Below are 24,058 nucleotides of genomic sequence, written 5' to 3' on the forward strand. Positions count from 1 at the left end.
ATTAAAGACAATAGTGAAATACCACTGCACATCTACTAGAATGGCTAAAACCCCAAACACTGACAATACCACATGCTGACAAGAATGTGGAGCAACAGAATTCTCATTCATTGCTGTGGGAATTCAAAATGGTACAAACCCCGTTGGAAGACAGTTTGGCAGTTTCTTACAAAAGTAAACATAGCCTTAACTATATGATCCAGCAATCACACTCCTTAGTACTTACCCAAATGAACTGAAAACTTACGTCCACACAAAAACTGTACAGGAATGTTTACAGCAGCTTTATTCATCATTGCCAAAACTTGGAAGCAACCAAGATATCCTTCAATAGGTGAATGGATAAATAAACAAAAGTACCTTCCCACAATGGAATACTCCTCAGAGATGAAAAAGATAGAGCTATCAAGTCATGAAAAGACATGGAGGAAACTTAAATGCATATTGCTAAGCAAAAGAAGCCAATCTGAAAAGTCTATATACTGTAATGATTACAACTATGTGGGGACGGCAGTAGGAGATTAGTGGTTGCTAGGGTTTCAGGTAGAGGGAGGAAGGGATGAATAGATGAAGTGCAGGGGTTTAGGGCACTGAAACGGTTCTGTATGATACTGTAATGACAGATGCATGTCGTTACACATCTGTCAAACCCCACAGAATGTACAACACAAAGAATGAATCCTAATGTAAACTATGAACTGTAGTTAATAATAATGTATCAATATTGGCTCATCAACTTTAACAAATGTACCACACCGATGCAAGATGTTAATAGGGGAATGTGTGTGTGTGTGTGTAAAGTATATTATGAGAAGTCTTGCTCCCACTGTTATCCACATCTACCCTGTTTCCCCTTCCACTAACAATTAACCATTTTTATTAGTTTTGAGTACCCTTCAAGTGTTCTCTGGAAATACTATCAAATATGAATATATATTATCTTGCCCCTTTTTAAGAAATAAAAAGCAGCATATAACACTAGTCTGCCCTTTCACTTAGCAGCATGTTTTGGAGATCATTCCCTAGCTGCAGAGTGAGCTGTAGTTTACTGTAGAGATGTCGCATAATTTATTTAAGCAGTCCCCTTAGATGCCTATGTTGTTTCCAATCTGTTGCTTTACACACACCTTACTTTGAATATATCCAAGTGTATCTGCAGGAAATTCTTAAAAGTGGATGTCTGGGTCTAAAAGTATATGCATTTTAAATTTTGATAGATATTGCCAAATTGCCCTTTATAAGTTATAGTCCCAACAGCAATCGAAATCCTACAGTCATGCCTTAACAAAATGTTCTCATCTTAATACTACAGATAAAACTTTTTACTGGAAGTGGGAGAGGGGGTGGAGGGGTAGGGGTGAGGGCGGTGCCAGGAGGAATAAACATCAACTTCCCACAGAGAAAAATAGAGTTTAAAGTTTTATTACCCATATGGTTCTTACCCAGTTGAAATTCAGTCTTGGGTTTGATGGCTGGAAGTTTACACTGCCATTCGTAAGTATTTGCATAGGAACTCACTGGTTTAGAAAGCCCAGATAAAAGTTTGACAATCAACTCATCATCCCAGGGATTCTCAACAGTGAAGTCTTAAAGGAACAGGAACAAAAAGGAAAAGGAATTCAGTATCCAAGACTTTTACCAAATAAATCATAGACAAAGCAAGTGGAGACATTCATTAAATAAGCTTTCAAAAGCCTTATCTTTAAAGAGCATTGATTCAAATAATAAAGAACCATTTTCAAAAGTCAAAATGGGTACTTCTGCACAGTTCATTATCTGTCATTTTAGATCTACAAATTTAAATCAATATTCAGTTGGGACAAAGGAAATTAACACCAAGGGCATCTATTCTAGATTTTGCCTTTAACACAATTATGGGTACATGTCTTAAAGGGAAACTTGGAGATTAGTTACTTCTAACACGATCATATATGTATTCTTTAAATTGCTTTCCACTTCTATTTATAAAACACGCTGCCTTTTAACACATACTACCTACGTGCAATTTGTCTGTATGAGATATACTTTGGGTCCACAAAGAGAAACCGTTTCTAAAGGGAAGAAAAAAGTTTCTGCCCAATTTAGAATGTTATAAAAAATTCTATTAGTGGCAGTTATCAAAGACTAATCCAACATGACTGATATTTACTAGTGCTAAGCAGATGCGGGACACTTTTCTGAGCCCTTGATGTTTACTAACTCACTTGGTCCTAACAGTAAGACCCTAAAGTAGGTACTGCCAACCCCTCCACTTTATAGAAAACAGGGCCACAGAGAATTGAAATAATCTTGGCCAAGATCACAAGACAGCCTAAGACAGAGAGCTAGGATTAGAATCTAGCTAGTCTATCTCCAGAGTCTGTGCTCTTGTCCACTGTTAAGATTGTTTCTGTGTAACCTTGGGGTGGGGGTGGGGTCCTTTAACCCTGAGCCTGTTTACTTTTCTGTAAAATGGGGATAACAGTATTAGATTAAACGCCTGGCATAATGGGCCCTCCAATTCCAGCTCTCTTTTCCAACAGTAGTTATTTTGATACCTTTTAAAATTAAAACAAATTAATTAGTCCTTCAAGTATGTTACTGTTGTATGCTCGGTGATACAGCATGCAAGTTTGTCTGAGCTTGCGTTCTACTCAACGGCATTCAAGGCCCTGCTCTTTGAGCTTCTTTCATGGAACAGCTTTTAACAGGTTATTGTCCTTATTCAGGGAACAATTAAGAATGAGCATCTGTTCACACCTGGAGCGTCGATATTCCCAAGCAAGCCTGTCTGCATTGGTTCTGCCTGGAACCTGGCATTGGCGTCTGCTGGATCCTCTGCAGGGGCAAAGTCAGGGTCTGTGAGTTTACAGGCCTTGAGGCCCCACTCGGCCTCGCTGGTCAGCACAGCTGCAGCAGGTTGGCTCAGACGGAGCAAGGATGCTGAAGAGACATCTGTGGGGAACGCTGGTTCTGAGCTTTTCTCTTCAATCGGACTGGATGTGTTAAAGGGACAAGATAAACACACATGATTACAAGCTTTATTGGGTTTGAACACATAAAAATCCCACAAAACAGTTTCCTTTTCATTCTAGGAATGAGATTTCAAAACTGCTTCACAAAGAGTTTATTAAAGCATTTTCTTCATACAAACAAATATATGCAGATACACAGCTCGTACAATATGAATAGAAATAAAATAAGAAACGTGGTAATATATTAAATAGGTGAGGTGACACATTGGATATTCTTTAGTAGGAGATGTTGGTAGGAAAGGGTTTACTTTCTCAAGTTGTCTTCTAAGCATCACTACTGTAATAGGGACTGAAGATTTTATTCCAAAAATGGCTTCTTTTATAACACTGAAACAAACAGAAAATGTCAGCCATAGTCCAACAACCGAACACCAGTACATTTCTACACACGCACGCGCACACACACACAGTCGATTCTCATTCCTCAAGGATTCCATACCTGTGAATTCACCTATATGAAAATACTTGTTACCCCAAACAACACTCATGGTGCTTTTGCTGTCATCTCAAGACGTGCAGAACAATGAAAAATTTGAGTCACTCAACATTTATGTTCCCAGGTGAGGTCGAGCAAGGTGACGCTCTGCCTTCTCATTTCGGCTCATACTGTAAACAGTGTCCTTTCACAGTATGGTTAGCGATGTGGGGTGTTTCTTTTTCTTGCATTTTTGTGCTTTTAGTTGGTGATTTAGCTGTTTAACTGTTCCCCAAGTGCAGTGCTCAAGTGCTGTCTAGCGTTCCTAAGTGCAAGAAGGCTGTGATGTGTCTTGTGGAGAAAATATTTGTTGGATAAGTTTTGTTCAGGCATGGGTTACAGTGCTCTTGGCCATGAGTTCAATGTTAATGAATCAATAGTATATATTAAATAAGTGTTTTTTTAATATAAATTTATTTATTTTATTTATTTCTTTTTGGCTGTATTGGGTCTCGTTGCTGCACATGGGCTTTCTCTAGTTGCGGTGAGTGGGGGCTACTCTTCGTTTTGGTGCGCGGGCTTCTCACTGCGGTGGCTTCTCTTGTTGCGGAGCACGGGCTCTAGATGCATGGACTTCAGTAGTTGTGGCACGCGGGCTCAGTAGTTGTGGCTTGCGGGCTCTAGATCGCAGGCTCAGTAGTTGTGGCGCACAGGCTTAGTTGCTCCGTGGCATGTGGGATCTTCCCAGACCAGGGCTCGAACCCGTGTCCCCTGCATTGGCAGGCAGATTTTTAACCACTGAGCCACAAGGGAAGCCCTAAATAAGTGTCTTTAAACAAAGTGTTGTGACCACAGGCCTGTAGGATCCTAACTGTGTATTTCCCCTAGAAGCAATGGGTCAGTATTTGCTAATTCAGTGTTTGCAGTGATTTTATAGAAAAGAACCAATGCAAATAGCAAGTTTGGACTGTACATACGTCTCCACACACATATTCTCTCTGCACCTTTAGATCCACATATCTACAAACAGATGCACGAGTATATATATATATATATTTTTTTGTGTGTGTGGTACGCGGGCCTCTCACTGTTGTGGCCTCTCCCGTTGCGGAGCACAGGCTCCGGACACGCAGGCTCAGCGGCCATGGCTCACGGGCCCAGCCGCTCCGCGGCATGTGGGATCTTCCCGGACCGGGGCATGAACCCATGGCCCCTGCATCGGCAGGCGAACTCTCAACCACTGCGCCACCAGGGAAGCCCCACGAGTATATATTTTTATACAAATGAATTCATGCAACTTCATGTTGCACTTTTTACTTCTTGACATAGGCATTTTCCTACCATGAATTTTTAAAATAATAAACTAATTTTGGAATTTAGATTTAAAGAAACGTCACAGAGATAAAAGAGAATTCCCATATGTTCCTCACCAAATTCCTCTAGTGTTACCACCTCACATTAAAGTGGCTCTCTTGTCAAAACCAATAAACCAACCTTTGTCATATTACTATTGACTAACCTCCAGACCTCGTTTGGATTTCGCCAGGTTTTCCACAAGGCCCCATGTTTGCTCTAGGATCCAATCGTGGACACTATGCTGCATTAGTTGTCAGCCTTCTTACTCTCTTCTCTGTGACACTTTCTTAGTCTTTCCTAGTTTCCTAAGACCTTGTCGGTTTTGAGGAGTACTGGCCAGCTATTTTGTAGACTGTCCCTCAATTTGGGTTTCTTTTTTTTTTTTTTTGTGGTACATGGGCCTCTCACTGCTGCGGCCTCTCCCGTTGCGGAGCATGGGCTCCGGACGCAGAGGCCTAGCAGCCACGGCCCACGGGCCCAGCCGCTCCGCGGCATGCGGGATCCTCCCTGACCGGGGCACGAACCCACGCCCCCTGCATCGGCAGGCGGACTCTCAACCACTGCGCCACGAGGGAAGCCCTGGGTTTCTCTGGTTTTCCTCCTGGCTAGACTATGAGTATTGGTTTGGGGAGAATATCACAGAGGTGACCCTTCTCCTCCCATGACATCACCATGTGTCATCACGGGTGACGTTAGCCTGATTATTTGGGAAAGGTGGTGTCTGCTGGGTTTCTCCACAGTTCTACTGTGGATTTTAATGCTGTACACCATTTAATCCAGTGGATGTATGATGAAGTGTAACAATTCCCTTGTTCTTAGATATTGAACATATCTCCAGTATTTTATATTACAACAAAACAGATGTGTTTCCAAACCCATGTACATTGCTACTAGCAACATGAGTGCCCAAATTATTGTGGGTGCATAAACGATGAATAAAATCCTTTTCCCTTCTCCACAAAACTGTGAATTTTGGTTAACTTTCTAGCTCTTCCCCTTCTCCACTGAAAACTTAAAAGGTAAGGTATCACTGTCATCAATGCTTATGATAAAAAATAGCTGTATCTAGACTGGGAGAATTATGAACATGTGCTGGGAATCCATAGATTCGGGCTTCAGGTATAATGATTCTCGTAATGGGCCTGTCCCTGGCAGGGACTCTGGAAACTAAATCTATGGAGTGTTGCAAGAGCCACTGACTCCCTGGGAAGAAGGTTTCGAAGCTAAGGAAGCCTCTGTCCCTGGGTGTCTCCCCACGAGTCTTGTTTCCTTGCAGCTTAACTGTCACATGCAGTCAAAGACAATAGTTTCTTGGACAGTATTACCCTGCTGGCAACAGTGATTTTTGTCCTACAGACATCTAAATTAATCTTATGCCAAGTGTGGTTTATGGTAGTCTTATGAGTCAAAAGTTTAGCTGCACAAAGGAAGATTCCTGGTGGGCAGTAATAGACTATGCCCACTGAGTAAAATTTTAAATTAAAAGGCAAAATCTATTTAATTTGCATTAATTTTATTTCTAGTGAGTTAACCCTTTTCTACATGTTTATTCATTAATTTTTCTTTTGTAAGTTCTGCTCATGTCCTTTAATCCAATCATTTATTTACTGGGGTCTTAGTTCAAGAAGAGGTTTTTGATAATAAGAAGCAGTACAGCATAGTGGTGAGAGCGAGGATTCTGAAATCAGAGATAGGGGTTCAAATCCCAGGGCTGCAAAGTAGAAGCCGTATGGCTTTGGGTCCTTTATTTAGCCCTCTGGATCTGGTTTCCTCATCTATAATGCTGGAAAAGAAAAGTTCCTACAATTAAAGTTATTATAAGGCTTAGTTAAAGGGTGCAGTACATGAAAAGCGTTAAGTGCTGTGCAGGAATATAATAAATACTCAAAAGATTGTAGCTACTTTTAGCGTCTATGACATTCACCAGACTATTCAAATATGGCAGAATTTTACTTCTGCAAAGCATTAGTGTATGTATGGGAAGTCTGCATTTTGCATCAGAACCTAAGAGGCTTAAACATTCTATCTTCTTCCTCTTAAAAGAAAGTTATTAGGACTTCCCTGGTGGTGCAGTGGTTAAGAATCTGCCTGCCAATTCAGGGTACACGCGTTTGATCCCTGGTCTGGGAAGATCTCACATGCCATGGAGCAACTAAGCCCGCGCACCACAACTACTGAAGCCCCCTCGCCCTAGAGCCCGCGCACCACAACTACTGAGCCCACGTGCTGCAACTACTGGAGCCCGTGTGCTCCAACTACTGACGCGCCTATAGCCTGTGCTCCGCAACAAGAGAAGCCACCGCGATAAGAAGGCCACGCAGCGCAACGAGGAGTAGCCCGAGCTCATCACAACTAGAGAAAGCCTGTGCGCAGCAACGAAGACCCAACACAGCCAAAAAGAAGAAAAAAAAAAGAAAGTTATTGATTTTCTCAATTATAATGGGTATACAGAAGCAATTAGGTGTTTGCTCAGTTCTGCAATAGTCTTTATATGTCAGTCTTTGGCTGGCAAGAGCATCTGCAGTTCTGCTCCCCAAATCAGTGGAAGTCAGTCACAGAAACAGTTTCCCCAGGGATTCTCTGATACCCCAGCTGCTTCTCTCACTGCCCTGATGTACCAAGTGTCATTGTATTTATATGTACAGACAGTACCTTCTGACTTAAAGCTCTGAGTTGATAAAAACTCTGGCAGCCCTTAAAGAAGGGCTGGAATGAGGTATTCCATTACAGCTTAAGAAGCAAGTTAGAATGAAAAGGGAGAGAGACAGGACCACATGCACCCACACAATACCTGAACTTTCTCTCTTTCAAGGGTTCCATCTTGTTTCTTTCACAAGAATCCAAAGTCACATGGGTGTACTGTTCTGCTACCACATTCTCTGAAATATACAGAAAAGTAGAGATGGGCATTATACACACACATATGATTTTATACGGTTATAAAGTCCAGGATTCCTTTTTACACTGACTTTCATTATAATTTCAAAATAGTATTCTGTGGTAAAATGTACTATGTTTAAAAAATGGGGGAAAAATCACTTAAAAAATTCTACCGTTATATGTGAGCGTTTCAACCTTATACACCTAATCCACACAATCCTTCAAGAGAAAAGAGTCCAGGGAGCAGCAGGTCCACCGTGGGAGGATGACCAGACCATGGGAAGTTACGGGCGGCAGTGCGCACACTCTGAGGAGAAGCCGATACCAAGGCCATGGAGAATAAAAGGCTGAAACGCTTGTGGAGGGCGGAGATTTTGGTGTCTTTCAGTCTAACTTGCCTTATTTAGTCAGCGTTTAGTTGACTGAACTGACTCAGAGGTTCACACCAGAAAGCAACCTGGCAATACTTACTATCACTCCCTTTAATTAAAAAAAGAAATCTATCTATGGAGAGACAAACTAGACAGGGCAGAAATACAGAGCATACTTCTACCAAGTGATACTAATACAATATAGAGCCAACTATTACACTAGATTAAATTTTATCAGATACTGCTTCACTGAACAGGTGCTAACACTTTTTAGTACTAGAACATTAGCTTCTATTTATACAATCAAAGTGGCAAATACACTAAGAAAGGTCAATATTGACTTTATGAAAGACTCTTGACTGTTAAACAGATTAGGTTTTCCAAATTGAAACAGCTTTAAATTTTTAGAATTAAAGTAGCAAGTCTGTGATAGCACTTGGCAATTGTCCAAGTTTCAATTAAATCCTCCTTTAAAATTCAGGAAAGAAATATATTTGGTTAGTACAGTAAGAAAAAATGTTTACTCCTTAGTTAAAAACTTTTAGGCCTATAGGCTCAGACTTCACATTACAATAAGCTTTCATCCAGGGGAATGAAATTCTTTTGCAGTTCTTTCTCTATTCCTTCAGTTAACAACTGCTATTAAAAAAAAAAAAACCGCCAGCAGTGATAGTGTTTGGCTAGTAAATTAGCAGAAAAAGGTAAAGCAGTCCCAGGTCTCATAGCACAGGCACACTTCAGAGATATCGTGGGTTTGTATCCAGACCACTGCAATAAAGCGAACATCACGATAAAGGGAGTCACACAAATTTTTTGGTTTCCCAGTGCATATAGATTTTTTTTTTTTTTTTTTTGCGGTATGTGGGCCTCTCACTGTTGTGGCCTCTCCTGTTGCGGAGCACAGGCTCCGGACGCACAGGCTCAGCGGCCATGGCTCACGGGCCCAGCCGCTCCGCGGCATGTGGGATCTTCCCGGACCGGGGCATGAACCCGTGTCCCCTGCATCAGCAGGCGGACTCTCAACCATTGCGCCACCAGGGAAGCCCAGGAGTTATGTTTACACTGTACTGAAGTCTTAAGTGTTCAATAGCATCATGTCTAAAAAAAACAGTGTGCATACCTCAATTAAAAAAGTTAATTGCTAAAAATGCGAACCATCACCTGAGCCTTTAGGGAGTCAATCTTTTACGACTGGTGGAGGGTCTTGCCTCGATGTTGGTGGCTGCTGACTGATCAGGCTGGTGGCTGCTGAAGGCTGGGGTCATCGTGGCAGTTTCTTAAAATAAGACAACAGTGAAGTTTCCCACATTGATTGACTCTTCCTTTCATGAACGATTTCTCTGCAGCACGCAATGCTGTTTGACAACATTTTACCCACGGTAGAACTTCTTTCAAAATTGGAGTCAATCCTCTCAAACTCTGCCGCTGCTTTATCAACTCAGTTTATGTAGTATTTTATATCCTTTGTTGTCATCTGCACCAGGAGTAGATTCCATCTCAGGAAACCACTTTCTTTGCTCATCCATGAGAAGCAACTCCTCGTCCATTAACTTTTTATCATGAAATTGCAGCAATTCAGTCACACCTTCTCTCCACTTCTAATTCTAGTTCTCTTGCTATTTCCACCACATCTGCAGTTACCTCCTCCACTGAAGTCTTGAACCCCTCAAAGTCATCCATGAGGGTTGGCATCAACTTCTTCCAAACTCCTGATAATGTTGATATTTTGACCTCTTCCTATGAATCAGAAATGTTTTTAATGGCATCTAGAATGGTGAATCCTTTCCAGAAGGTTTTCAATTGACTGCCCAGATTCATCAGAGGAATCACTGTCTATGGCAGCTATAGCCTTATGAAATGTATTTCCTTTTTTTTTTTTTTTATTTAGGCTGCATCAGGACTTCGTTGTGGCAGGCAGGATCTTTGCCGTGGCATATGGGCATCTCTCTAGTTGAGGCGCGTGGGCTTGGTTGCCCCACAGCACGTGGGATCTTAGTTCCCTGACCAGGGATCGAACCTGCGTCCCCTGCGTTGGAAGGCGGATTCTTTACCACTGGACCACCAGGAAAGTCCCTGAAATGTATTTCTTAAATAATAAGACTTGAAAGTCTAAATTACTACTTGATCCATGGGCTGCAGAATGGATGTTGTGGTAGCAGGCATGAAAATAATCTCATTGTACATCACCATCGGAGCTCTTGGATGACCAGGTCCATTGTCAATGAGCAGTACTATTTTGGAAGGAATCTTCTGAGCAGTATGCCTTAACAGTGGACTTAACATATTCAGTAAAGCATGTTGTAAACAGATTTGCTGCCATCTGGTTTTGCTGCTCCACTTATAGAGAATAGCCAGAATAGATGAAGCATAGCTCTTATAGGCCCTAGGACTTCTGGAATGGTAAACAGCATTGGCTTCAACTTAAAATCATCAGCTGCATTAGCCCCAACAGGAGAGTCAGCCTGTCCTTTGGAGCTTTAAAGCTAGACCTTGACTTCTCTTCTCTGGCTATGGAAGTCCTAGATGGCATCTTCTTCCAATATAAGGCTGTTTCATCTACATTGAAAACCTGCTGTTTAGTATAACCACCTTCATTAATGATCTTAGCTAGATCTTCTGGATAACTTGTTGCAGTTTCTGCATCAGCACTTGCTGCTTCACCTTGCACTTTTGATAAGGAGATGCCTTATTTCCTTAAACCTCACGAACCAACCTCTGCTACCTTCACACTTTTCTTCTGCAGCTTCCTGGCTCTGGCTTCAGGGGATGTTGTGGCTGCTTTGATCTTCTATTCAGGTCACTCAAACTTTCTCCATATCAGCAATACGGCTGTTTTGCTTTCTTATCATTTATATGTTCACTGGAGTGGCACGTTTAATTTCCTTCAAGAACTTTTCCTTTGCATCCACATGGTGAAAGAGGCCTACCTTTTGGCCTAACTGGACTTTTGACACGCCTTCCTCACTAAGCTTAATCATTTCTAGCTTTGGATTGGAAGTGAGAGACGTGCAACTCTTCCCTTCACTTGAACACTTAGAGGCCACTGTAGGGTTATTAACTGGCCTAAATTTCACTATTGTTGTGTCTCAGGGGAGAGGCCCGAGGAGAGTGAGGAAGACAGGGAATGACCAGCGGGTGGAGCAGTCAGGGAACACACACAACAACCATTGACTAAGTTCACCATCTGCCGTGGGTGAGGTTCGTGGCACCCCAAAACAGTCACAATAGTAACATCAAAGACCACTGACAACAGATCACAAATATAACAATAAGGAAAAGTTTGAAATACTGCGAGAATTACCAAAATGTGACTCAGACACAAAGTGAGTAAATGCTGCTGGAAAAATGGTGCCAGTGGGCTGCTTGACATGGGGCTGCCACACACCGTCAATTTGTTAAAAAAATCCAGTATCTGCGAAGTGCAATAAAGTGCAATAAACAAGGTATGCCTGTAGTTATTTTGCAGGATCGTATTTAATAGGTAATAATTATCTGTATTCAATAACTGTGTCATTCATTAAGCTTCAGTTCATATGTATAAAGATCTTTGATATGAGAATGTTATGTCTGGGGAAAATAAGGACTATCTGTGAGTTTTATCAGATCACTAAAAAATTTTTAAATATGATTTTCCGAGTATAGTACTTGGCTACATCTCTAAAGTAATAAAATTTATAGATACATATCAAGGATTAAAATTTGCTGTTTGTTACTCTTACCAAATTAGAAAATAAAATGTTCATATTTTTAACATTCAAGTCTGTCTGTAGTGGCTATTTTGTTTGTTGTAAAACATGAAATAAAGCTATAATCCCATACAAATGGGTTGGACTTTGTATCTTTGCCTTTAAATGCTTCTATAGATTTTTCTCCCGTTCTACCTAAAATCTAAGTTATCAAACTTTTAAAATGCACATAGACTTTAGAAAGACATTATGCCAAAACCAAAAACCATATATGTAATAATACAGTGAATGGATTTTAAGTTTCCTCTTTATGATTTTCAAATCTTCCAGAAGAAAACTATAATAGTAAAAGAACTGAAGTTGGCAGAAGACACTAAGATAGTGTAAGGCACACCTTTATCTTCTAGAGGGTGCACTGAATCCACTGGAAGCCTGTGGAAGGGCGTAGATGCCAGCTGTGCAGCAGACGTAAAGTCTCCCGGGCTCTTGGGACTGGGAGCCAGGGTTTTGTTGCAGCGGACACCCCACACGGTTGAATCATCCAAAAACTCGTCAGTGTGAGGTACTTCCTACAACGAAAGATGAACGGAAAAAAAGTAGCAATCTCCTTGTTTCGTAGATGAAATTTAACACATTAATACTTTTTAAGATTCAAAAAAATGAGGAATTTTAATTTTTTCGAAGAAATGGATGTAACCCCTGGCTAACACAGAGCCAAGGACATCGTGGGTCTGTTCTTTTCCCCAGAACTGGGACACTTCATCTTTAACACACTCCAGCGGAGTTATGTCACATGCAAGAGTCACGTTTTGTTTACCGATTTTTACTTTTTTTTTTTTTTAAAGATTTATCATTCATTTTATTATTTATTTTTGGTTGCATCAGGTCTTAGCTGCGGCGCACGGGATCTTCATTGTGGCACACAGGCTTCTCTCTAGTTGTGGCATGAGGGTTTTCTCTTCTCTAGTTGTGGCGCGCAGGCTCCAGGGCGCGTGCGCTCTGTAGTTTGCGGCACGCAGGCTGTCTAGTTGAGGCCCGCGAGCTCAGTTGCCCCACGGCATGTGGGATCTTAGTTCCCTGACCAGGGATCGAACCCGTGTCCCCTGCCTTGTAAGGCGGATTCTTTACCACTGGACCACCAGACAAGTCCCTACTTATTTTTTTTTTTTAATTTGAAAAGTCTAGATTTACAGAGGAATTACAAAGATAATACAGAGTTCCCATATAGCCTGTATTAAACTTCTTAGGTCTAGGAAAAATATATATGCCCCCAGTGGTTCCTCCTGTCTAAAGGGAAGGCTCTCAGAGGGCAAGGATCATTATCAAACTCATTTTTCAGTTTCTATATCTATCTTAATGTGTGGTGCATAATAGATTTGCAAATAATTATAGAATAATGTTCTATAAAACTTAATTTTCCACATAATATTTTATTTTTTCAGCACAGTTTTTTAAATACACCACCTCATTTGACTGGCACAAGCATTTGGTAAAATGAAAAGAAAAGGGTTGCGGGACCCATTTCACGGATGAAGCCGAGATTTACTTACATTTGGTTTTGAAGTGAACCTCCACATCGAGCGTTCTCCAAAGGTCCTGGCTCCCGTGGGCTTATTTTTAGGCTGTGGTAATCTAAGGAAAGATTTGCAAAATTACAAACAGCAAAATATGCTAAGGAAATAAATTCTACCACTTAAGTTAGAGTGTTAAAAACATTCTCCCCTTTTCCTATTTAGTTAATATTTATACACATATTTCTTACTTTTACAGCAAAACTGAGTGCAGGTTGAATTAGCTTGACTATGTATATAAAAGTAGATCTACAGTTACTTAAGCGAGGGTGGAAAATACAGAACTTTCTACTGCACTGAGTTCTAAGTTTTTTTAAATTATTATTTTATTTTTATTTCTTTTGAGTTTTAAGTTTTAAGGACAAAAAAATAGTTAGGGCCGTGGCCAACAGAATGGCATGGATGCCATACGTTTTATTTCTTATTCCCAGTGCTTGGTCTAGCTACAGAACATGAATCTCTTCTACACCATGATACCTTTAGTTCACACCTCTCTTTCACGGTTTAAATTATTAATGGTGAAACTTCCTCGTGCTACCCTACTCTATCCTGATGGGGCTCAGCCTTAAAACAAATGTTCTCTGCAGTGTGACCCAATATAAGCCACTTCCTTTTCTACTTTATCAATCCTGCAAATATATACAGAGCACGTATGGATACCTGTACTGGTGAAATCATTTACAGCGAATACAATTTCAAATATATAGGATCCCTTGGTTCTCTGATGATTTATAACCATACGGTTTCCTTTTGTAACAAATACTTTTGTTATGGAAGGACTACTTTCTTGTAACCCCCCGGAACTCTGCAGATCTGGAAAAGAACTTCAGCAGCAATCTCCCGGCCATGTGGTCAAAAGGTTCATCTGTGGCAGAGCTGGGGCTGGGGCCCAGGCCATTTGATCGGCAGGTCCTGTTCTCTCACCAGCTCACCACCTGGACTCCTGGAGGGATCTCCGCACTGTCCCTGTCACTATGGCAACATGCATCTCCCCCAGTGTTATCTTAACCAGATATTTCTTTACCCATAATTTTCTTTGTTTCCATCTTCAAACACAGGAAAAGCAGAGGACAGAGAAGAGATAATCTTATTGACTCCCCAAGCCCCAGAAGATGTTGCATTTTCTGCCAGGGTAAAAAATTGCAGTTAATTATTAAAATAGGCCAAAAACACTATCCTTTAGGTGCAACTTCAACTACAAATAAGAAAATGGAATAAGAGCTACAGAAAACAACTGATGTCAGTTTTTGAAATACTAGGCAACGAGGTAAGTCACTCTTCAGTGACATGAAGGGACTAACCATGGTCACAAGGGTTAGCACGCGAGCCTCCGATCTCGAGTTTCTGCCACACATAAAGCAGCGTTCGCCGTTCTCCTAACACACTGCTATGGTCACTGACACTGAATAAAGCTCTCCATGTCTTTGCTTTCCTACAATGAGGAACTAAGCTCTTAGCTCTCTATATATCTTCATCGTGATCTCTCTCTGGCTTCCAGCACAAATCCTCTGACTCTAGACAAAGGTGGGCTAGTCCTGGCTCCCAACACTCCAGCCCGAACATTCCTCTGCTGGGCAAAGCTCAAGTATCCCTCCACTACTCAGCCCTTCCTGGCCATTCCTACCCATGCAGATTTTGTCCTTCTTTAGCACAATTTATTATTTTTTAAGAAACAAACCAAGTCTAGGGCACACACTGAGTACCTTGCCAAATAACGTTGTATTTTTTTATTTCACAAACTCCATGCCCTTATGTGACAAGCTAACCAAGGCCAGGACCACTTCTTGTATAATCCTTGCTATTTCTGTGGGCAACCACCCACTACGCTATCCACTTAGTAGCTATTAAACAATCTGTTATTACTTTGAAACTGGGCTTCAAATGCATCTTCATTTTGACCTAGAGATGGCCATTCATCTTTGTCATCAGAAACATCAGGAAGTGTAGGAGCCTGAAACATATTCATGATGAAACCTTAAAAGAATAGAAAGAATAATGGTAAACATGGCTGCAAAAGAGCTTTCATTAATTTGTCGTCAGATGCTACACATTCAAACAAAAGGCCTTACATACCTAATGCTTCTTTTGTGTGCACGGTGGGTGACGGCTGCACTTTGGATGGCGTTGCCTGAACCAGTCCCAGTGACGTGTTAGGAGTTGTGTGAAAAGAACTTGTGTTAACAACCTTCTGTGTTTCACACCCTATTAAAGAAATGGGGACAGAATGCAGCATCAGTAGAGAAATCAGAATAGTTCAGAAGGCACAATTTAAGAAACTTATTATACTCATTATACATTTTTATTATTCTTGATAATCCTCACTAAGGACTTCCATTACTATAATGCTTCCATATCTTTCATTTTTCTCTTTATAATAGTCCCACGAGGTAGGTAAGGCAAGAAGTATCCATTTACAGAAAAGGAAATAAAAGCTCAAAGAGATTAAGTGGCTTGATCTAAGATCATATCAAATTAGCAGACTGGTCATAAATAGCCCTCTTTGCTCCACTATACCCCAGAAGTAGTTAATAGTGACATTGTATATCTTAGGATTGGCTTTCCATCTCCCTCAGCCGGGCCCAAACCATGGCGTACACGGCCCTGCACTGCCTGAGCCTCTCGGCTCCCACCTCAACTTCCTCCTCCTCCCCTGCTCCCTGTGGCCACTGGCCGCTCTGCTGTGCTCCAAACAGTTCAGGGATATTCCTACCTGAGGGCTCTGCCCTTGCTGCTCCCTCCACCTGAACCAGGTTTCCAAGGGCTGCGTGGGACGCTTCCCCCCTCTACCCAGATATCACCTTCTTTGTGAGGGTCTTTCCCAGTTGCCCCTGAGATTTCAACCCCTGCCCACCGCCCCCCCCCCGCCACACTTCCTTTCCCCCTCTTCGCGGGTGGGGATTTCTGTCCTTTCTGTTCGCGACTGCATCTCTCACTACCTAGAACAGTGCCTGGCTTCTACTAGTGCTCAGTTAGGTCCTGGTTAAATGTAGGTGTCACTGCTTTTTCCAAGTAGCTCTGCTCCCACTAAACTGTCATAGGAAAGGATGGCACAGTACATGAAGGAGTGGGGGGAATGAAGACCCAATCCAGGTGTCTTATTTTATTTATAAAACTTACTTTTATGCAAATACCTCTAACAAAGTAGTACCAAACGGAAGTATAACACTCCTAATTAAACTTTTAATCACCTTTCCGTCTTCACAACATGTTAAAGATGACTCTGGTTTTAGATTAAAATCTGCTGAGAAATTTAATAGGAAAGTTTTCACAAATCAAGTTTCCAAAGGATTCCAACTAAGATGTGACTGTCAAGTGAATTTCTACCTTTATTTGAAATGGTCTGGGGTTTAACTAACCCCTGCCTTCTAAGAACGGGAAAGCTGACACCCAGGTTCATTAAGGTCTGAAGCCTTCATGAACTGCAGCCACCAAACAGACCCTTGAGCGACCTGGACGAGTCTGGGCAAACAGCTTAGACAGCAATGTATTATATCAATAGTTAAACATTACCTTCTTTTATCTCTGCTCCACTCTGTGGCTTGAATTCATGAGTACTTTTATTCATACACCTGGGAGAGAAAACTCTTGAGACACAATAACTCTCAAGAAAGAACAGTAAAAAATGTCAGCAATTACGAGCCTGTTGTTAAAACACAGATGGGACTGCCTAGGTCTACAGTGTAAGTGAATAAGATGTTTTGTGTTTTCTTTCATTTCCTTTCGAGGACAATAATTCTTACAGATAAAGGCCAGGTATTCACGTTTGCTTGACATAGTGATTCTGTACTTTAACACCCGATAATCATTCATACACGAGGTTCGAACGATCCCATTTATTACACAGGCTAAAGGGCTAACCCCCAGCTCCGGGCCTGCCGTCCGGCACCACTCTCCTGCGCTGTGACGTGGGGAAGCGCTGGCGCCTTCGCCACAGGGGCCACCTCTCTCGTGATGGGCAGGTAGCCACAGTGCATTGTCCTCTAGACTTCAGCAGTTAACAAGAGGGGAAAAAATGGTACGTGAGACACTTACATCAAAGTTTATTTTAAGTGCAGTCGTGATAGTGGACCTCATCTGTCTATTTAACATTGCTTCCCTTAATGGACCCTGTGAGGGTATAAAGTAAAAAGTGCAAAGCACTTTTAATCTTACAAATCCCCATTAAACTGTCATAAAAACGTGAGTTTTATAGAGATACCAGAGAAAGGTGCCCTTTCTCTGTCGTGGTCAGCCGTCTAGGCCACTGAGAGCGTGAGGGGGGTACTTTCAGTCCCTTGCCTAGGCTAAGGTCAGGGTCAGTCTGAAAGGCTTCTGAATGATCTGAACGTTCATTAGGTCAAAGAGTTTCATAATTTTATAAGGTTCAGCTGGACACGCTGAACTGTGTCTCCGGGGGCCTGCCATTGCTGCTGTTGTGACCATCTTATTGTTGTGTAAATTAACTACTAAGAACTAATGAAGTCACAGCCCCACACAACAGTCCTCTTCTTACATACATGGTTTGATACAGGACACAGGTCTGAATTATTGTCCTAATGTGGCTGAAAAAGCATGATCACTTTAAATCTTATTTCCAGGAGAAATCATTGGCAAAAGTTAACCTTGGACACTGAGAAGAACCAGTACTTAAGAACCATAATCTGTGCCCAGGGGTTTAGCCCAAGGGGAGGGTGGAGTTACATTGTAGCTTTTATCTGTTCCAATAGATCAATAAAATTTTTATGTTGAAAAAAGAGAGAGCACCAAAGTGACTGAAGAGGAAAATATAAACAAGCGATGCGACAATAATTGTAATTTCTGTAATCTAGGAAAATCCCTCAAAATTGGAGAAAAAACCTCCACAGCACTGTATAGAACTATTTTGGCATATTGTGTAGCAGATATTAATCCCAAACTGCTCCCGGTGGAAAGACAGAAGGAATATGAGAAGAATATATGTCAAGGAACTATCTGGATTGTAATGAACCCCTATATATGTTCAGTCAAAGCCAGTAAACAAAGGCAATTTCAGTTTAACAGCTGTATATTCTTTAGTTACAAAAAGATTGTTAAGTTTCAGTGTATCGAAAAATTATAATTCAAGAGGGAAGTATGAAGTAAAACAAATACTCTAAAAGAAACAATAAGTGAGGCTGAAGATTTGGGGCTAATGTTTTGGTAACTTGTTTCTTCCACTACATGCCCATCTAAAAATTATTTTGAAAAACAAGACTCATCCATCATTTACACATTGCTCTTGATGTTGCAGGTCACGTAAAGAAGCCGTCAGACACCATTCACATCACTATCATCTCTAGGGCTACCTTTGGCTTACCTGGCATCTTTGCTGGCCACCGTCAACATGGCATCTGTCACTGGCTGGGCTGCCAAAGGAACCTGGGGAGCTACACTCTGGGTGACGGCTGGGGACACCAAAGCAGCGGTGACAGCATTTGCCATAAGTGGAACAACAGATGCCTCTTCGGGTGTCTCTCCTGCATTCTTTGAGGTCTGCTGATGGACAGCTGGAAGACTCGGAGCTCTCAGTTCCTGCGGGGAGCCTGTGTGTGGCCCCATACGTGCTGGGCTGACCTTTCATGATAAGCAAACAAACAAAAACAAAGCCATGAGGTCCAGACTGCTAATTAGGTATTACAGCTTTTCAAAGAATGGCACCTGTCTTCTTCAGTAGATTCCTTTCCTCCTGAGCCAGTTCCTTACCCCTCCAGGTATTCTGAAATGAACAGTCAACAACAAAGGCCACTCTACGCGGTGGATGCTTCTGTAGCTTCTTAACCACACACTCAACTGGCAGCTCATACTTCTAACCACTAAAATACCAGCACCGGGGCTTCCTTGGTGGCACAGTGGTTAAGAATCCACCTGCCAGTGCAGGGGATGCGGGTTTGAGCCGTGGTCCGGGAGGATCCCACATGCCACGGAGCAACTAAGCCCGCGTGCCACAACTACTGAAGCCTGCGCACCTAGAGCTTGCGTGCCACAACTACTGAAGGCTGCACAACTAGAGCCTGTGCTCTGCAACAAGAGAAGCCACTGCAATGAGAAGCCCACGAAGCCCTCACACTGCAGCGAAGAGTAGCCCCCGCTTGCCGCAACTAGAGAAAGCACGGGCGCAGCACCAAAGACCCAGTGCAGCCAAAAATAAATAAATAAAATTTAAAAAAATTTTAAAAATAAAATAAAATAAAATAAAATACCAGCCCTGAGCATTCATTAGTATTTAAGAACTGGCACATTTCTCCTTACTTAATTTTGGGAAAAGACTAACAGTCAATGTTACCAAATGCTCATAATGGTGTTCCTGCTATTAGAATACCCTTAGTAACCATCTTCCCTTTAATGAGTAGGAAACACGAATATAAACTGCACTGACTGCCACAAAAGCATGGCGCACAGTGGGAAGGACACGGGCCCTTAACTTGAAGTCTTTGCTTTTCTACTCACATGTACTTAGACTGTACATGTACACTCCTATGTTACCAAGTTAAAAGACAAAGAGCGGGATTTCCCTGGGGGTCCAGTGGTAAAGAATCTACCTTGTAAGCAGGGAATGTGGGTTCGATCCCTGGTCAGGGAACTAAGATCCCACATGCTGCGGGGCAACTAAGCCCGCGCGCCACAGCTACTGAGCTTGCACACCTCAACTAGAGCCCACGTGCCACAAACTAGAGCCTAGGCGCCCTGGAGCTTGCGAGCCGCAACTAGAGAGGAGAAAAACCAGCACACCACAACTAGGGAGAAGCCCATGCGCCACAAGGAAAGATCCCCCGTGCCGTGACTAAGACCCAATGCAGCCCAAAATAAATAAAATAAATAATAAATAAATCTTAAAAAAAAAGAGTTAATTTATCACCATAGAAAAGTATTCTCACAAATTGTTAAGAAAAGCACCAAGGGCTTCCCTGGTGGCACAGTGGTTGAGAGTCCACCTGCCGATGCAGGGGATGCGGGTTTGTGCCCCAGTCCGGGAAGATCCCACATGCTGCGGAGTGGCTGGGCCCGTGAGCCATGGCCGCTGAGCCTGCGCGTCCGGAGCCTGTGCTCCGCAACGGGAGAGGCCACAACAGTGAGAGGCCTGCGTACCGCAAAAAAAAAAAAAAAAAAAGAAAAGTACCAAATATCTAGGGCAAGAATCGTTATTTCACAGACAAATGGACAAAATATAAGACGTTTACTCTCACTAGTCATCAAAAAAGATAATTAAAAATGACCTATAACATTTTTTCACCTACCAAATTAGTAAAGATTAAAAATAAACATAATATTCATTTCTGAAGAAATACATTAAAAAAATAATAATCAGACTTTCTCCACCAGATATCAAAACATACAACAACGCTATAGTAAACACACAATATGGAATGATCAAGAAGAAACCTATTGACTAAAACAAAGAGACAGCTATTTTAGAAATGGGTCTTATACCTTAAAAATTTAGTATGTGATAAGATATTTTAAACCAATAGGGAAAGGCTGAGCTGGTAAATAAATGATTTAGGGACAAATGGAGATCCATTTGGCAAATATATCCTTATACCACTCATATACAGAAATAAGTTCATAAACAGGCTTCTGGTTAAAGACAGTGGCTTAAACACATGCTTTATCACCCACGTCCTCCCGAAACCTCACCAAAATGACAGTAAAGGAATCCTAACACCTAAAACAGCAGCTGGAGGAGGCTGATCTCCAGAGAAGTTCAGAAATTTGAACACATCTCAGGATGGACGTGAAGGTGGAGCTGAAAACAGGAATGTGGCCACAGTAAGTCTGTAGAAAAAACAGGTCCTGAGACCCATTCTTGCAGGTGTGCACTGGCTTCTAAACACAAACTAAAGAAATCATTATATTTGAATTTTCATTAAATAATAGTCATTGTACACCCCCCCAAAATCAGAAAAAGGATTATATATGCTAATAATTAAGTATATAAGTATGTGCCTACACACACACACGCACGCACACACGCACACACACACACGCACACACACACACACACACACAAACACACTACACGTTCTGTCCTGTAACTTCCTTTCTCATTCTACATTTTGAAGATCTTTCCGGGTTGGTGCTGAGAAGCCCAGCGTTATTCTGATTCTTGGCTCTTTAAGTGTGACCTCTTCGTCACTGGAAGTGTGTTGGATTGCCTTTTCCCCCATTGTTGGGGGGAAAATAATTCAGAAAGCTAGTAACTAAATTAACATCAGAATTAACTCTAAAAATAGAGCACACAGAGGACAAATAGAAACAGAAATCCCTGTACTGGGCATGGGAAGCATCGGCAAGGAGCACACACACCTCAGACCTCCCCTGGGAAGAGGGCAGGTTCTCATGTGATGTCTCCACCACTTGGTGCAACTTCTTATGAAGCTCATCCATTTTCTGTTTTAATAGTTGTTCTTCAAAAGCGTTTGCTTCTTTCCTTTTCATATAATGCCTGTCTTCATTAACTTTAGGAAAGAGAAAATATGGTTTACATGTGAAATTTAAATTCAGGTCATCAGAGGAATCCATGCAAAATCAGTAAAAGGTTATTTTTAAGACGGCAAAGTTTTTACTAGTCTTTTCCATGTGTATTAGATTATGGGAACTGAAATATGTATTACTTTTCAGTTATAATTTTTACCTTCCCGTAGCACAGTTATTTTTAAGTTCAGGGCATGTAAGTTATAAAAATTTACATGATGAGCAACAAAAATATTTGGTAATAGCACGGTATGATACTAAGCACCGCTTGTAGAACAATCACGACTGTGCAAATCATTTGAAAATGGAACCGTTTTTAAAAGATTTAAACCTCTAGGTGCTTTCTAAGAAGGAATAAGAGTAAAGTGCACCGAATGGTCAGTGTCTCAAGTACACTGCTCTTGGTCCCATTTCCAGTAACTGGTTAACATAACCACATCACGTACAAATCTAACCGTCCAGCTCAGACTTTAGCATCTGTGCAAGTCACAAAAGAGTCCTCCATGAGCGTCAATTGACTGTCCTCTCAGTTGTCAACCAAAAGAGAAATAATGAATGAACAAAAAGTGGCCTACAGAGTGGGCACAGCACAAATACTTAGATGGTGTAAAAGCCCTGAGTAGGACAGAGGTTCATTTTCCTGAGGTCCACATTGTTACAGCAAAGCCAAGTGCCAACACTAGTGTTAACATTCAGTTTTCCCTGGGGAACAAAGCTTGACCCACTGTACAGCACAGCCATGAATAACATGGCACCTTCATCAGAGGACTACTGAATGTCTTATTTACAGTAGTTGCAGATCTTGAAAAATCTCAACTCCAGTTCCTAACCTAATCCTTTCACAGCCCGAATAACAGACCCAGAGGTTTAGAATAGCTAGATAAAGAAGTTCAAATCCGTACAGATATTATTTGAAAGGTTAAAAATATCTACTTCGGGGCTTCCCTGGTGGCACAGTGGTTGAGAGTCCGCCTGCCGATGCAGGGGACGTGGGTTCGTGCCCTGGTCTGGGAGGATCCCACACGCCGCGGAGTGGCTGGGCCCGTGAGCCATGGCCGCTGAGCCTGCGCGTCCGGAGCCTGTGCTCCGCAACGGGATAGGCCACAACGGTGAGAGGCCCGCATACCGCAAAAAAAAAAAAAAAAATCTACTTCACTAAAAGCTAAGGCAACACTGGCGTGGATATCTATCTCCTTTATTGCTGTTTCAACCCCGAGTTTTGCTGTCAAAAGACACCAATTTAGCCTTTGGACAAATGTGGTTGCTACATTAGTATTAAAGATTTTTAGGCTCCTGACAGAATGAGCTAGAGACATTTTTCTGGCAGATTCTTTCAGTATAGTCAATTATCTGCTAAAATGTAATTACTCAGAGATGAGAATTATATTAAGTGACCTAAGATAGCTCAGACTGTAAGACTGCAAGTACCCCATTGTTCATGCTTTCTCCGTTGATTGTATTTCTGGGCTCTCAGCTCTTCAAAGGAAAACTCTGACTCTCCACGAATAAGCTTCTCCTTGCAATACATGACAACCTGCTGCACATCAGCTTTGGCTGCCACAGGTGGGTGTGCAGAATATCCTGATTTAGAAATCATGATCACCCTTTGTTCCCTAAAATGGGGAAAATACATTATTTACAACAGTGTACTGAAGCAGCTCTTGAAGGAAACTAAGTAATAGATGAATGCACTGATTGTACTTGCATATTCGACTCTTTATCACAAGCTGAAGATGTTACTCCAGAAAGTTCTGAACCCTAGAAAGACAGAAAAGAAACACAAGCACTCACTTATCTGGAAAGAATCTATCATCCAAATTACTTCACAAAACAATATGAAAACACTTGAGGGGGGTCTCTGAATCATCGAGTAGATTTGCATATGTTCTTTCAAGTTACAATTAATATCTGAAGCCTAGGTTTGCATTATTACTTTTATGATAACTTTTGCAACTAGAGTCCGATAAGAAAGCGATTTTAAAATATCTGCTTGGTAGTCGAGAAGGGCACTTACTTCCCTTTGATACATAGTCCAGGAGCTGAGCCACATCACCTACGCGTAATGAGTTTAACATTCCAAATAGCTACATTAAAAAAAAAAATCATTAAAATTTTCTTCTGGTACTGCTCTATGTTGAGGAGTCTCTAATGCTAGCATTCATTCACTAGAAAAGTATTTACTGAACATCTCATACGTGTCATGTCCTGAGCTAGGTCCTGGGAAGTGACTGTAAACAAGACCCAACTCTGCTGCCTAGAAACTTACAGTCGGGACAACAGGAAGCAATGAGACTGG

At 41.6% G+C, this 24,058-nt stretch overlaps 1 protein-coding gene across 5 annotated transcripts in view; it reads right to left on the bottom strand.

Moving 5' to 3' along the window:
- The window catches only part of BUB1 (BUB1 mitotic checkpoint serine/threonine kinase), a 41,752-nt gene that overhangs the window by 9,038 nt on the left and 8,656 nt on the right, over nt 1-24,058 (bottom strand). For 4 of the 5 annotated variants that reach the window (XM_060168657.1, XM_060168655.1, XM_060168656.1 and 1 more), the window contains 13 exons: nt 23,468-23,520; nt 23,191-23,375; nt 21,595-21,746; nt 18,608-18,864; nt 16,804-16,862; nt 15,367-15,495; nt 15,157-15,267; nt 14,318-14,417; nt 13,273-13,354; nt 12,117-12,291; nt 7,577-7,664; nt 2,740-2,975; nt 1,443-1,586 (listed from right to left, as the gene is read on the bottom strand). In XM_060168657.1, the coding sequence (XP_060024640.1) occupies nt 1,443-1,586; nt 2,740-2,975; nt 7,577-7,664; nt 12,117-12,291; nt 13,273-13,354; nt 14,318-14,417; nt 15,157-15,267; nt 15,367-15,495; nt 16,804-16,862; nt 18,608-18,864; nt 21,595-21,746; nt 23,191-23,375; nt 23,468-23,520 (1,771 nt within the window). The remainder of the gene's footprint in view (nt 1-1,442; nt 1,587-2,739; nt 2,976-7,576; nt 7,665-12,116; nt 12,292-13,272; nt 13,355-14,317; nt 14,418-15,156; nt 15,268-15,366; nt 15,496-16,803; nt 16,863-18,607; nt 18,865-21,594; nt 21,747-23,190; nt 23,376-23,467; nt 23,521-24,058) is intronic. The other variant, XM_060168658.1, reaches the window with a different exon arrangement.

The sequence above is a fragment of the Lagenorhynchus albirostris genome, chromosome 13 (assembly GCF_949774975.1).
Source record: "Lagenorhynchus albirostris chromosome 13, mLagAlb1.1, whole genome shotgun sequence".
NCBI lineage: Eukaryota > Metazoa > Chordata > Mammalia > Artiodactyla > Delphinidae > Lagenorhynchus > Lagenorhynchus albirostris.